Below are 14,951 nucleotides of genomic sequence, written 5' to 3'. Positions count from 1 at the left end.
TCCATGGGTCATTCTGAGAGACTGGGGCTCTGAGCCATTTACAAGGAGGATGTGTAGTCCTACATAGTGTGCCAATAGATCAAAGGAAAGTTCTTTCTCAGAAAAATGTGCTAGCGGAGCCAAATGTACAAGAAACTGTCACTCACTAGGTACTCCAAGGAACTCAAGGGTGGGTTTGGATATTTTAACTGTTTTCCAAATTTTTTTTTCCTACTGTTATGTTAAGGAGATGGAATCACCAACCACCCTGAATAAGACCAAGCCCCATCAAGAGCTATGCCTATGACCTTGGCCTTACTGTTAATGCTAAGATCTCTCCAGGAGAAGCCAGGGCCTTATTCCTGAAAACTGCTGTATAAGTCAAAGCATGTTTTCCATCTGAGCCTGCACAGGTGAATGCCCACCTTTCTTTTTGAATATTCATTCCTCATCAAAAAGAAATATCCCGCTTCACTTTGTTCGGGGATGCCATGACTCCGGAAATGATTCCTCATGGTCTCCTATTTGCCACAAATATACTTTACTTTATGACACAACTACTTCTGGTGGAGAGTCTGATTTAACTTGCCAGGAGGGAACCCTCTTCGGTTTCGGTAACAACACCAGTTATGGGAATTGTGAAAACTCTCAAAGTTTTATGTGAAAAATGCACTCAAAAGATAAACACCTGTTTTGGGTGAAAATTACATTCTACCATCTTTGATTTTCTATGCTTCCAAAACTTCATAGACATTATGTAATAGGTACTTCATAACCCAGCATGTTAACACACATTAGATTAAAAAATCACTACAACATTGTTGAACATACTTGTGATTTCCAAATCGAGGGTGGGGAGGAGGCCTTAAGTCATCAAGGATGGGGGAATAGTGATATCCCCTGTAAGCAACAACCATGTCTGTGACAGAGAATGAAAATGAGAAGATACTTGACATGTCCACCTTCTGGGTAATGACTGATCCAACAGATGCAAAAGCAGCATAAGCAGTATACCCAGTTTGAGACAAGACTTCAGAAGTCTTCAGATATCTATATTAAATACATAAGAACAAACTACAATAATTTAAACAGTCAAGCTGATTGCTTGTATTGTTAGTAGCATCATGTCTTGAGACTTCCCCCATCCAAAAGTTGACAGCCCTCAAGCACCTGTGCACAGAGAACTCTGATAACAACCATGCCAGGCTCCTCACCAGGGACAGGGAGCCTCGGGGTCAGAATCTGTGCCTACATCATGGTCTTCACTGGAGCATGAGGTTACCTGTGCCAGGTAGGACAGGAGTGACCAAGGAAACTCAGAACGAGTGGCAAAGCTTTGGTTCTCCTCTTTCAGTCTCTATCTCCATGTCCCCAACTACTTCAACTCTGGGGTCTTTTAAACCTTTGAAATACCAAAAAGTTGAGAACAACATTAGCTTTATCAGGGCAACCTGGGACCACATAGGGAACTCAAGTGCATTTCTCTGTCAACCCCCTCCTCTCAAACTCTCCTATTCTGTCATTACTTTCTTTTCCTAGTGCTCTCATCAATGCCCCATCTGCACTTCATCCCCAATCTCTGCTCCTCACCCCCACCCAACTGCCTGCTGTTGCCTGTAATTAGCAAGAAGCTGTTGGATGACTAAGCTCTTGCCTACTGCGTTTTAGGAGAGACCAATGTTTGGTACTTTGGCATTTATACCAAAAATAAAAATAAAATACTTAGAAAAACCCTTTTGCTATCAAAAAAATGGAGCTCTACAAAGAGAAAGATTGCACAGATGCATGCTATTTTAGGAAGAAGACAGTTGCCTAATCACATATTCAAGTAATGGTGGGGTCATATTCATGTTCTTGGAGGATCTCACCTAGGGAAAGGGACACCATTTCTGGCTAATGACAAAGCCCCCCAAAGCTCCACCTCCATTCAAAGTGCCCAGTACTTTCTCCTGGTGAAAGTAGTCGTGCTATCAACAGCCTACTAATGTGGTTCTTGCAAATCCCTCACCACACAGCCCCTCTCTGTGAGGGGAAGAGGGATATGACAAAATCTCTTATCTTGAGAGTCAATAAAACTGGGAGGACATTGGTGGTCAGTAAGCAGCCCCTTCTTCCTTCACCTCTAGGATTGAAAAGCCTGGAAGGAGAAGGCACACATCACTTCAGACATGATCAGCCTTTCGGGAAAGATGCTGCTGCTTCTGATCTTCTTGGCCAATCTCCTACCCTCCAGGTCTCAAGGAGCTAAGAGGACCTGTAGGTCCTCAGAGGCCTGGTTTATTCCAACCCTGACACTTCCACAGTGTCCCAGTGAGGCTGTCATTATGACCCTTCCTTGCCTCAGTCCATTCCCAGAAATTTGCTGATCCCCAGATCTGTTACTGGATATGCCTTCTGGAGAAATTACAGAAAAGAAAACTGCTCCTAAGGACACCTGGTGGGTCTTCTCCCTTCCAAGGGTCAGAGCCTTGTCACCTGGAAAATGACTTAGTATTAGGATAGCATATGATTCAAGTGGAAGGGAAAGCTGAAAAAGAGCACTATAACTTCCCATTCTCCAAAGCTATGAGTGGTTATATATCACTGGACCTATTGTCTGAATCAAGAACAGAAGAGCCAGCTAACACTCAGTTTCCTAGGTGTCACTTTCACCTTGTCCCCATTCTACTGAGCAACTCAGCTCTACAAGAGCACATATCCAGAACCTTATAGAACCATCAGAATGTTGACTCACTGCTGCTCCCACCAGCTCAGTGGAGACACTCTCCCACCCACATCCCTCCAGCCCATTTCCCCATCTCACTCTGATTTCCCATCATTTGTATTCTGCCCTCTGTGAGCCTAAGAAAGATAAACTGTGCTGGAGTTCAGATTGCATTAAAACTGCTCCTCACTAGCTGCTGATCAAAGCAGATTTGAGGACTGTTCACTGATGCACCTAGCACGCATTTCTGGAGTGTGTACTATGTGCCTGACCCAGGAGGGGGGAGAAATAAGCCACAGTATCCTACCCCATGAGCACAAAGTGCTCAGATTATACTGGAAGTAAGCAGTTCACAAGGATCTGAGAAGCTCAGGGACAAATGCAACCAGGGTAGGTCAGAGAGATTAATCTCCAGGTCTTCTAGGACAGTCCCTTTAACAGGTATATGAACTGTGTTTGCTCCAGAACAAGGGCTGAGCTCCTCATCTCTACAGGAGGAAACTAAGAACTAAGCCAGGAAACAAGTCCTGCTGCAAGCCCGCCAGCTGCCCTCTGAAGCCTGCAACCCCCTCTCATTGTGTTGGTCCCAGAGGACATGACAACCACCCTAGCCTGAGAACATCTCATGGGTTTAGACTACCAGGCAGTGCCCAGCACCTGTTTTCTATGTACGCGGAGAAGCAGGGCAATTTTCTCTTTCAGGCAAAATCAGATGGGGCAGAGTGGCCAGACCACACTCACAGCCCTACATGGTATCTGTCCTTTCCTACAATGACAATGAAGGCCAGAGTAGATGTGGGGGGTCCTGGTACAAGACAACTTCGTGCTGGCAGAAGCTCACTGTAAAGGAAGGTGAGGAGCAAAGGACTCCTTGTCATGCTGGGATCCCCTGGTTTGGTCCCTTGGCCTGTAACTCAGGAAGGTCCCTGAGCAGCACACAGAGCCAATGACTAATCAGAGGAGCAATCTGATCTGCTCAGACCAGGACACAGTGAGTGTGGGATTCAGGGGTGGACTGCATGGAGAGAGGCCTGGGTGACAGGCAGGCTGCTGAAGAACCAGGTTGGGTCACTGCTACCCAGCAAAGAAAGCTGACACTGTCCAGTTTTCCCTTCTACCCTACCTGATTCAACTGCAGGTGTGCCTTAGGCTGGAAATTCAACCACCCTTTCAGGCATAGAGCTGTAGCTCCTGTGGCTGACCCAATCTACCTTTTCTTTACAGACAATTAAGTGTCATCCTGGGTGCTCACAATATCAGAAAAATGAAAAATCACCATGTAGATGATGCAGGAAAACCAGAAGCACAAGTTTAGGAGGTCCATGAGGTCCTGAGCCACACCCCTGCATTCTCCTAAGGGGCCGTGGGTCTAAAAGGAAGAAACACCAGCAGCTCTGACCTGGCCAGAACTTCAGGGAAGATGCAGCCACTCCTGGTCTTGTTGGCCTTTCTTCTGCCCCCCGAGCCTGGGACAGGTGAGTAACCATCCCCATTCCAGACGCTCCAGTCCATCTCACAAAACCCTCAGGACTCCTGACCCTCTTCCCAGCACAGTCAGGGATTTTCCTCAATTAAAGCCCAAGAACTTTCCAGACCCAAGCTCCCATCCCAAACCTAGACTAAGAAGTCCAATGCTGCACAAACACTCAACAGGCAAGGCAGGAACAAACGGTGTTCACTAAAAGATTTACTGTGTGAGCTTCTCTCTTATCACCTGGGAGGTCAATTGCTCATGGAAGGCAATTGGCAAAGGATGTGAAGCTACAAAAGATAAGTAATTAAAATCCCTCACTCAAACTCAGGAAAGGGCAGATCAGACAAACCGACTGCAGTAGTGGGATTTGTCCCTAGACCCAGCTTAAGAACCAGTTTCTTTTCTCGGTGCCCTCACCCCCTCACCCCTGCCCAGGAGAGGAGCCGAGGGAGCAGCTGATCTCAGAAGGGGTTGGATGACTGCATCCAGAGCACTTCTGTTGCTTTTGCTCTACCAGAGGCCCAGGCACCCCATTTTCAGCCCCACTTCCCCCTGTCTTAACAGGCCTTCAGCTACTCCACACAGTGCTCTCCATCCATGAGGATGGCCTTCAATCCAATAAGCACAACCCCCAGGAAACCTCAGCCTAAAGCTAGGTGAAGGTCATTCACTCATGCAGCCAGAAAATGTTTACTGAGATCCTAGCACGGGTTCAGTCCTAGGACATGAGGATGTTAGAAAACCCAGTGCCATAAGCTCACAGACAGATTATTAGATACAGGCACCAGTCAAGACATTAGCAGAGGTTCAAAGGGGTCGGGAGACTCACTGAGACAGAAGGCGTCAGGGGAACCCTGTCCATGATCCCCTGTGGCTCCACCATCATGAAGACAGCTCTTATCTCCTCTATACATGGTCTGAAGTAGGACGGGGACAACAAGCACTGTCCCCCCTTCCCTTACCGGGGATTCTAAGACTTGAATTCAGAAAAGGTTATTCTGCTGCAAGGAGAACCTGGAGGACTCTCCCCGGTGTCAGCAGGGCACTGTAGGGCTCCCCCTCAATCACCACCTTCCAATGCTTTCGTTCCTGACCACAGCCACTCCCAGAAAGCACAACTTCCAGTCTTTTCTTTCAGGAATCATCATCGGAGGACATGAGGCAAAGCCCCACTCCCGCCCCTACATGGTATTGATTCAGGTTCCGGGTAAGGAGAAGCCCAGCAGGTGCGGCGGTGTCCTAGTGAGAAAGGATATTGTTCTGACGGCTGCTCACTGCTGGGGAAGGTGAGGGGCCGAAGGCAATGGACACCTCCTGAGACCCCTACAGGAACCCTTGTCACCTGCCAAGGGGCTGCTGCCCAGGGGAGCTCCTCCAGCTCCTGGTAACTCAAGGCCACGAGAGCTCTTGCAAGGAGTCATTTGAGAGCATGACTGAGTCATGGAAAGTGAGAAATGGGACAGGCAAGCTTTGGGGTCAGAGGGTCAGACGTGAGAGCAAGTGGCCCAGTTGAGAAGAGAGACCATTCTGGCCAAACACAGCAGCCATGGAGTATGAAAGCAAGGACTAGGGTCAAAAGGCAAACTCAGAGTACTTTGACAATATTGTCTGAGGGCAAGAGAAAGCTTCCAGAAGTCCTCCTCTCAGTGTCATTAAGAAGAAAAAGTCACAGAGTCACTCAGCAACTGGCCCTCTTGTTATCTTGATTTCCCCTAGCTGCAGCCCTGCCCTGCCTCAGCTGTCAGTCGGCCTTCATGGCTCCAGGGCTGGATCTCCTGTGACTCCACACCCCTCACATCCCCACTCTACTTTCTGCGCAGCACAATCAACGTGACCCTGGGGGCCCACAACACGGAGAAACAGGAAACGACCCAGCAGATCATCCCTGTGAAAGAAACCATCCGCCACCCAGACTTTATTTATGAGAAGTTATCCAATGACATCATGTTAATAAAAGTAAGGGAACCTCCCTACTGCTCTTGCTGTCCTGGGTCCAGATTATTTCCCCTCCCACTGCAACCTGTCCCTTCTCTCCTTCCCATACTGGCTGCCTGACTAGTCCCAGTGGCTCAGGGTAGAGGGAAGTCAGTGCAGCTCCATCGTGATGTCAGGCCCAAGAAGCAGGTGGCTGAGCTGGACTTTCTTGCCTCTTCCCATCAGCTGGAGAGAAAGGCCAAGCTGACTGCAGCTGTGAGGACCCTCAACCTGCTCTGGGGCAAGGCCCAGGTGACACCCGGACAGGTGTGCAGTGTGGCCGGCTGGGGGCAAGACTCAATGGGCATTTCAGCAAATATACTGCAGGAGGTGGAGCTGACTGTGCAAAAAGATGTGGAGTGTGAATCCCGCTACCGCCCTTTTTACAGCAGGGCCACCCAGATTTGTGTAGGTGACCCGAAGAAGATGAAGAACAGCGTTAGGGTAAGGTTTCCAGCATCCACCTAGACAGGCCCTGGGAGAGAGGAAATGGGGAGCTCTGAGTGATGGGAGTGGCCCTGTCTTCATGCATCATCCTGAGAGCTAGGACAGCCTGGGTCCACAAATGTAGTCTTCAGTTTTTACCCCTAGCGCATCAGGCATTCAGGCTATGGAAGGATCAGTCACCCCACGGCAGAGTTCTCACCAAAACTTCCCTAAGGATTAGAGAGAAAGCCTTAGCCTGGGTGGAGCTGCAAAGAACAGTCAGAGTCAGGCTGGAGTCCTGGAAAGAGGGAGGTGACAAAGCCTGCCCTGTTCCTGATCTTCCAGGCAGCCCATAATAGAGACCACTGACCCCTGGGGTGGTGGGAAAGGCAAGATAACATGGAGGCAAGCTGAGTCCTTCCTCTCTCTGCCCCAGGGGGACTCCGGGGGACCCCTCATCTGCAACAACATGGTCCAGGGCATTTCCTCCTATGGACAACTGAGCGGGAACCCTCCAGGAGTCTTCACAAAGGTCTCATACTACCTGTCCTGGATAAAGAGAACAATGAAACACCTCAAACAGCAGGCATGAGGTTGACCTTCCCCTGTGCCTGACCATATTTTCTGGGGCAGCGGCAGGAATCCCATGGGGCGGGCAGTGGGACTGCAGGGCCATAATAAATGGATTTCCTGAGAGTATGACTAAAGTCTCACGGACTCACTGAACCACTTTCAACACGCAACAGCATGCTCCAGGCAGCCCTCTGCTGTCAGTTGTGGGCTGTCCTTCCTCCTTCCTCCTCCAGCCCATCTTCTCCCTAAAGCACACGCTGTATAGTTTCTCAGTCACACCTCTGTGGTGCTTAACCCTGTGTAAGGGCTGAATCTGAAGGCTGCCCATTATAATAGGACAATCTTCTTCCCATAAATATGTTCCTCCCTGGGCCTTAGGAAATTCTTACCTTTTCTAACCCAACCACCATCACCAACACCCCAGCAACTTGGCAGAGGGAAGAGCAGGGCAGTGGAAGGGAACTAACTCCAGGGACCCAGGAGACCAGGGGGCCAGGCCATTGTCACTGAATTTCCCGTTTTCAGGGACTCTCTCTCCAGTGGGGGCAGCTTCTCCCACAGCCAGGACCAACTGCAGCTTCAGAGGCTCAGATGATGCTACGATGGCCCCCAGCCTCACTTGGGTCCCATTCTCTGCCCTCTCCAGGACCTAGCACTGAGCTCAGTCAACATTCCTCCCTGGCTGACCATCGCACACCAGCTCCATTGTTCCATCTGACTGCCCTGGCCCCCAACTCCTTTCCTTTCCAGCCCACCCTGTTTTGAGCCAGCCTCTCTCTCATCTCCCTAACAGAGTTCCCAAAGCCCCATGTGCATTCTCCTCTATTGCTTGTCTCTGTCATACTAGGGATGACTGCCCACCTCTTTCCTATCAGAGGAGCCAGTATCCACTTGCCACCTGAGCAGAGACAGTTCAGGTCCTCCATCCAGCCCAGCATCCCCACGGGGACTCAGCCACCACGGCCTATGGAGTCACTCAGCAGCCTCAGCCCCTTTCAGCCTTGTCTGATGCCCCCTGCTGGCAACCTGGGTTGTGGCAGCTTTGTGAGCCTGAAGGCTCCAGGGTTGCTGGGCTGGAAAGTATCACTTGGTCATCCATCAATACATCATTTGTTGATCTCTCTCTTTGTTCCAGACACATAACAGGCTCTGTCCTTGTCATTGGGAAACTTAGAAGGGAAGTTTCCTCTAAATTCTCCTGGTTCCTCCCCTTCCCCCTGGCAGGTCAGTTTGGCAGATGGATCTGTATTTGAAATCCTCAAGAAATCTGGCCTTGAAAATAATTAAATTCCCTTATTTTATCTGTATTTCACATTACAGTTTCACATGGGTGATGTTACTTTATTCCACAAGGGCCGTATGACATTGGAAGAGACTGGGAGACCCACAGCTCCTGAGGCTCCCAGGCTGTGCTCAGTGGAGTCCATGTCTGGAGGTGAGGGAAGGAGCGAGGAGGTACCTGAGGCAGCCTTGTCTTTATTTATTGGCATGTAGATGGCATGAACCCCAGTCCAAAAACCCACAAAATGCCACATTTCATTGTAATGAATATAATAAGAATAATGAGAAGTTTTTACTTATTGATATGTATGGGGAAGCCATTCTGGTTTAACTGTGATTCGGCCTGAAACTTGTTTTTCCCAGAGCAGCTGGACATATGACCCACCAAACACACATTGTACATCTGCTTCAAACATTTCCCCAGAGCAAAGAATGCACAATTTAAACAGAGAGATGAATGTCTCCCTTTCTCTGAAGCCAATACCAGCACTTCTTTCAAGATAAGCTCTTCTTCCCAGAGGACCAAGGTCAAGCTGAGCTGCTGCATATGTGTTAAACTGTAGCACAACATATCCTTGTGGCTTAGAAAACATTGTATTCCTGTCATGCTTGATGTATAGTCTTTGTTGTGAATTGGTCTATAGCCATGCTGTGACCATGCTTCTCAGGAGAGCTTTCTTCCCTGGTGGAGACAGCACTTCTGGGCTAGTCCTCAGGATTGGCTCAATAAATATCACTCTGTAATTCTTACCTATAGGTTGGTTATTGATTATTTTCATTGACTACTATGACCCAGATGACCTTATTTTAAGATATGTATCCTTCAAACAGCACCACCAGTGAATTGGATGTAACAGAAAACAACGCATTCATAGATATGGAAAGTAAAATCCAGCACATTGAAACGTAAGATGAAAAGCAAATGAAAGTTTATTTTTCATTCATTACTGTCCCCAAGACCATCTTCCAAGCATCCCCTTGGGCTCACAGCACCCACAGAAGCTCAGAGAAGGGAAGAGCTGAATACATGTGCGGAGATGAGCCAGCAAATGGTAGAAGGTATACAAGCCAGGGGACAACGTTGGGTCACAGCATTAAAAAAGGACACTCAGGAGAACCCATCACAGTAAAGAAATAGAGACCCCAGAAAGTCAGCCATGAGGAGCTCCATGGAGCCTCAGGGTGTAAGCCAGAGCCAGGGAGAGAGTAGCCAGGGATGTCCGCCACCAGGGACATGGGCGTGTGGCCTTGAAGGACAGTGCCTGTTGGGTCAGTTCACCCTCACAGTTGACAGGAGCACTCATCACAGAATGACACACATGAGGAAGAAAAACAATGACCTTCTAATGCCTGTAGCATCAGGAAGACTGGGCTGCTCTTGATGGTACCTGTTTCCTTAAAAAGGTTTCAAAGTCAGTTTACATCTATTTCTCTCTCTTGATCTAGTGACTTTTATTTCTAGGACTTACTGCTACACAAGGTCCACCTCCACCAATTCCTATGTTTACCCAGGGCCCCAGAGCCAGCTGTTCAGTCTCAGAAGTGAGCTTTTCTGCTAGGAAACACTGAGGGTCTTGCATCTTTTTTCAAATCTCTCTCTTCCACATGCAGGGTCTGCATCCCTCTTTCCCACTAACTACTCTGAGGGGAAGATAGTATGCAGATGTCACTGAATTTCCTATGTCACCTGCTCTTTCCTACAAGGACAACAGCACAGGCCAATTCTTGGCAAGAATGTGTCTCGCTCCCAGTAGACACACGTGGTGGAAGACAATGGCACATGGACAGCCTTCTCCCAGCACTGACACTCCAGAAAACATCACAGGGTCATCAGGAGAAACTTCTCAAGGAGATCCTAAGATGTCATTCGGAGAGCGACATTAAGGCAGCCCTGAGCATGTCCGGAATGCCTCAGTAGTACACTGCTCTCCTACAAAGCCAAGAGCCACGAGATTGGTTTCTGACTACAGCAGCGTCAGAGGGAGGGAAGGATCAGCCTGCAGCCAGCATCAGCCTGCCCAGAAGATTTGCGTTGTTGGTGGCCTAGGGAGTCCAGAGAGGAGGTGGGATGCACACAACTTTAATGTCCCAGCATCCCAGAGGAGTAAAGTTGTAACAGATGGAAATGTTATAAAATAGTCCAAAGTAGATATAACCAGCTATGGACGTTAAGAAATATTGCACACTTCAATATTATTTGATCTAAAATTAAAATTTCTACTTAAAATAGAAAATAAAACCATTCAAAAGCATACATATCTCTATCTATTCTCATACATTCCATTCTCCATGGACAAATTTAAGAAATAAATGGGAGGAGAGCCAATTTTTGACCAAAGAGCCAAGAAAATACAAAGAAAAAAAAGAAGTCTCTTCACCAAATGGTGTAGGGAAAACTAGACAGCCACATGCAAAAGAATGAAAGTAGACCATTATCTTCACCACACACAAAACTTAACTCAAAACGAATTAAAGACTTGGATGTAAGGCCTGAAAACATAAAACCCCAAGAAGAAACCATAGGCAATACAATCGTTGACATCAGTCTTAGCAGTATCTTTTTGAATATCATGCCTCCTCGGGCAAGGGAAACAAAAGAAAAAATAAATAAATGGGAATACATCAAACTAAAAAGCTTCTACATGGCAAAGGAAACCATCAATAAAACAAAAAGACACCCACTAACAGGGATAAAATATTTGCAAATAATATATCTGATGGGGGTTAATTTCCAAAATATGTAAAGAAGTCACAACTCTACAACAAAAACAAACAACTCAATCAAAAATTGGGCAAAGGGTATGGACAGACATTTTTCCAAAGAAGGTACACAGTTGGCCAACAGGCATAAGAAAAGATTTTAAACATCACCAGTAATTAGGGAAATGAAAATCAAAATTACCATGAGTTATCACCTCACACCGTCCAGAATGGTTATTATTAAAAAGACAAGAAAAAACAAGTGTTGGAAATTATACGGATTAAAGGAAACCCTCATACACTGTTGGCAGAACTGCAAACTGGTGCAGCCACTATGGAAAACAGTATGGAGATTCCTCAAAACATTAAAAATAGAAGATTATCATATGATCCAGCTATTCCACTTCTGGGTATTATTCCGAGGAACACAAAAACACTAACTTGAAAAGATATATGGAACCCTATGTTCACTGCAGCATTATTCACAATAACCCAGATCTGGAAGCAACCTAAGTGCCCATCAGTGGATGAATGGATAAAGAAGATGTGGTATATTATACACACACAACGGAATACTACTCAGCCACAAAAAAAGGAAAAATCTTACCATTAGCAATGAGGTGGGAGGACCATGAGTTTATCTTGCTAATCGAAGTAAGTCAGACAGAGAAAAACAAATACCATATGATTTCACTCGTATGTGAAAGATAAACAAACAAGCACACAGATACAAAGAACAGATTGGTGGTTACCAGAGGGGAAGTGGGTGGGCTGAGGCCAAAAGGGGAAAAGGGGCACATATATATGGTGATGGAAACTAGACTTTTGGTGGTTAATACAACACAATCTCTACAGAACCCGAAATATAATGGTGTACATCTGAAATTTACAAAATGTTATAAATGAATATGACCTCAATAAGATGAAAATAAAGGAATAAATAAATAAATAAGAAGTGGGATCAGCCAGGGTCTCAGCAGGGTGGCCAGGGTTCAGAGGGTGAAGACAGGCAGGCTTCCCCTTTCCTCTGTTGTCTCCTTCAACTTATTCCCGATTCTGTGGTTGTGGGGGATGGCAATGTTGGTCGGGATGACTTTCTCCGGCCCAGATCACTGGCAGTTAGGGAACAAGCCTTCTGGGCAGCTTGAGTGATGAAACCTATCAGACCAGCAGGTGAATGGGAGTGTGAATTCTGACACCCACCTCCACCCTTCCTTTCTCTCTTGGGGGCTAATAGTCTGGCAGGAGGAGGCACCAGCAGCAATTCACTGGGCAGCCTTCCTTGGAAGTTGCAGCAGGTACTGTTCCTGGTTGCCTTTCTCCTACCTCCTGGGGCTGAGGCAGGTGAGTGACCATCCCCAACCTCAGAGATCAGACCCCTCTCATAGACCCAGGAGCCAGCCTGCCTAGACACTGCCTACCACTGGATCGCTAGGCAAGTTATTTAAATTGACAGTTCCTCAGCTTCCTTACCATAAAACAGGAAACATTTCAGTGCCTACCTCATAGAGTTCTTGTAAGAGCTAAATTACTTAGTGTACATAAAGCTCTTGGAATTGACCCTGGCACCTAGAACGTGCTATATAAATGTGCTCTCTAAATTCATTTTGCCACCCATGTGTCAGAGCCTAGGAGATAAGGAGACAGCAATAACAGTCCATCATCTCACTTCTAGAATCTTAAAACCATGCTGGTCGTGAGCTGACCGTGAGCTGGACTCAGAGGGATCTGGGAAGCTCCCTGAGGAAAGTACCAGGAACTTCAGGAAGAGTCCACTCCAGCGGCCTCCCATACAACAGCAGAGCATTTCTCCTCAACAGGGTAGGCTGAAGCTGACCATGCCTGGACCAAGGGTTCTTCTCCTCCTTTGGGGAAGGTGGGATGAGCTGAGATCTGAGAATGGGAGTCAGCAGTTTCCTGAAGAACCCTAGAGTGCTCTCCCAATGTGTGGAGCAGACCCCTGCAGGCCCCACTCCTCAGTCCTCTGCATCATCTCTCCTGCCTCCCATTTTACAGCCTTTCTGGAGCACCAAGTTCGTTCCCACACCGCGGGTTCTGAGAACACAGAGATAAGTACTGATTGCTCCATTCCAGGGGAGATCATCTGAGGCCAAAAAGCCAGGGGCCATTCCCATCCCTACCCGGCATATTTTCAGACCCAGACTCCAGTAGGTCTGGGCACTTGAGCAGGGTTTGTGGTGCAAGAAGGTTGTGTGCTGAAGGCAGCACGCTTCTGGGGAACATGAGGAACTAAGGAGCTTCCTGGGTGACCACACACAGGCCCAGAAGAGTTCATAAGAGGGGCACCCTGTAAGCAGGCTTCCACAATAAAGGGGTGACAAAGAAACAAGGTAGGTCTGGGAGCAGAGAACAAGCCAGTATAAATGAGGAGAAAAGAAGGACATGATCAAAAAGAGCGAAGGGGGAAATGGAAGGCACACACTGAGGCCCAAAACATCAATTCAAGCTCTCTCTCAGTTTAATCTAGGGGAAGTAAAACTCAAGGTCCCTGTGTACCCCACCATCCCTAGCTCAGGGCTTTGAAGAAGCAGAGGGCACAGACAGCTCAGCTCCAGAGCCCTCCCATCCCCTCAATTCCCACAGCTACAGTCTCACCACCCGGGGCTGCCGAGCTTGTGGACTGAGCTCCTGCAGCTCACACCTACCTCTAGGCCACCTTTCCTTTGCAGCCCTATAAATGTCATCCTGGAGGCCCACAACACGGGGAGCCTGGAAAGCACCCAGAGTGCATATCTGTGCTCAGAGCCATCCGCCCTGAATGTGACCAGCAGAACAACATGAATGACATCATGTTACTAAAAAAAAGATTGGCTTGCTGAAAAATAGCTAACGAACACCCATGTTCACAGCAGCACTATTCACAGTGGCCAAGAGATAGAAGCAACTCACACGTCCATCACAACCAGAGTCCTTCTCCCAAAGCCTTCACCATGTCAATCCCCACTGTACTATGGACCAATAATCTCATTTTCAATGTAGGGAGAGTCTGCTTCTTGTTTTGATACACTGATGATATTCAAAACTCCGCACAAATTGTTGACTAAAATAACATGACTTTTACCCTAAAGACTAGCCCATATTCAAAGAAAAGATTACCAAAGTCACTTAATTTGAAACCATGCTTCAAATGCCTTCTTAAGGTAACCATACAGAATGAGCTGCCAGATTTTTCTACCTAAAGCAAAATGTAAATTACTGTTGCAGTCTATACAGAAACTGATCAATAATAATGTATACCTAAAATTATGCAATGTTATAAACAATTCTGACCTCAGGAAAATAATTGAAAAAAAGAAAAGAACTGTTAATTACTCTTGCCCTGTGATATTAACCATATGAAATTTAGCAATTTCTATGATCTTAAATGGAATAATCACCGAGGTCATATTTTATCAAATCCAAGCGACTATACACAGAAATGCTCTGGTAAATGTGACCATTATTTTATGGGTCCTGCTTATCAGAAAGTCATTAGCCTAATATTCAGTGTAAGCCATTTATCGACAAAATGTTAATCAACTATATATTTGACAAGACTCAGTCACTCTCTGTATTGGCTAGCATCTACTGACAGGAATTGTCTTTTATTAGCATGCTTGGGAGGATAACAGTCTCACTATTAAATGTTTGCACTGGCAAATGGAAAGAATATTTGATGGTGGGGAGTGGAGAGGAGAGTGCGGTGGAAGTGTCCCCCATTCAGCCCTTCCTCTCTGCGACAATTACTTACAGCCCAGAGCACTGCCCAGTCTCAGGACTCAGTCCCCAGGAAACACCCAGGGCAGACATGTCCCACTCCCAGGTCTTTCTGTGCCTGGC

General features: G+C 47.0%; 1 protein-coding gene across 1 annotated transcript; it reads left to right on the top strand.

Annotated features, from left to right (window-relative positions):
* Positions 1 to 4,103: 4,103 nt before the first annotated feature.
* LOC106848591 (granzyme H-like) lies at positions 4,104 to 7,149 on the top strand. Its single transcript, XM_014868588.2, has 5 exons — positions 4,104 to 4,158; positions 5,296 to 5,443; positions 5,978 to 6,113; positions 6,318 to 6,575; positions 6,994 to 7,149. Exons 1-5 carry the CDS (start codon positions 4,104 to 4,106, stop codon positions 7,147 to 7,149), a joined length of 753 nt encoding a protein of 250 aa, XP_014724074.1.
* Positions 7,150 to 14,951: the final 7,802 nt, after the last annotated feature.

Source organism: Equus asinus, chromosome 2 (assembly GCF_041296235.1).
Source record: "Equus asinus isolate D_3611 breed Donkey chromosome 2, EquAss-T2T_v2, whole genome shotgun sequence".
Classification (NCBI taxonomy): domain Eukaryota; kingdom Metazoa; phylum Chordata; class Mammalia; order Perissodactyla; family Equidae; genus Equus; species Equus asinus.
This window is presented reverse-complemented; position numbering and strand designations above follow the sequence as displayed.

Excerpts from the sequence above, each read along its gene's own strand:
- LOC106848591 (XM_014868588.2), top strand. The coding sequence starts at position 4,104 with ATGCAGCCACTCCTGGTCTTGTTGGCCTTTCTTCTGCCCCCCGAGCCT. Across the intron at positions 6,114-6,317 it reads ATGACATCATGTTAATAAAA|CTGGAGAGAAAGGCCAAGCT; the intron begins GTAAGGGAACCT and ends TCTTCCCATCAG. Across the intron at positions 6,576-6,993 it reads AGATGAAGAACAGCGTTAGG|GGGGACTCCGGGGGACCCCT; the intron begins GTAAGGTTTCCA and ends TCTCTGCCCCAG.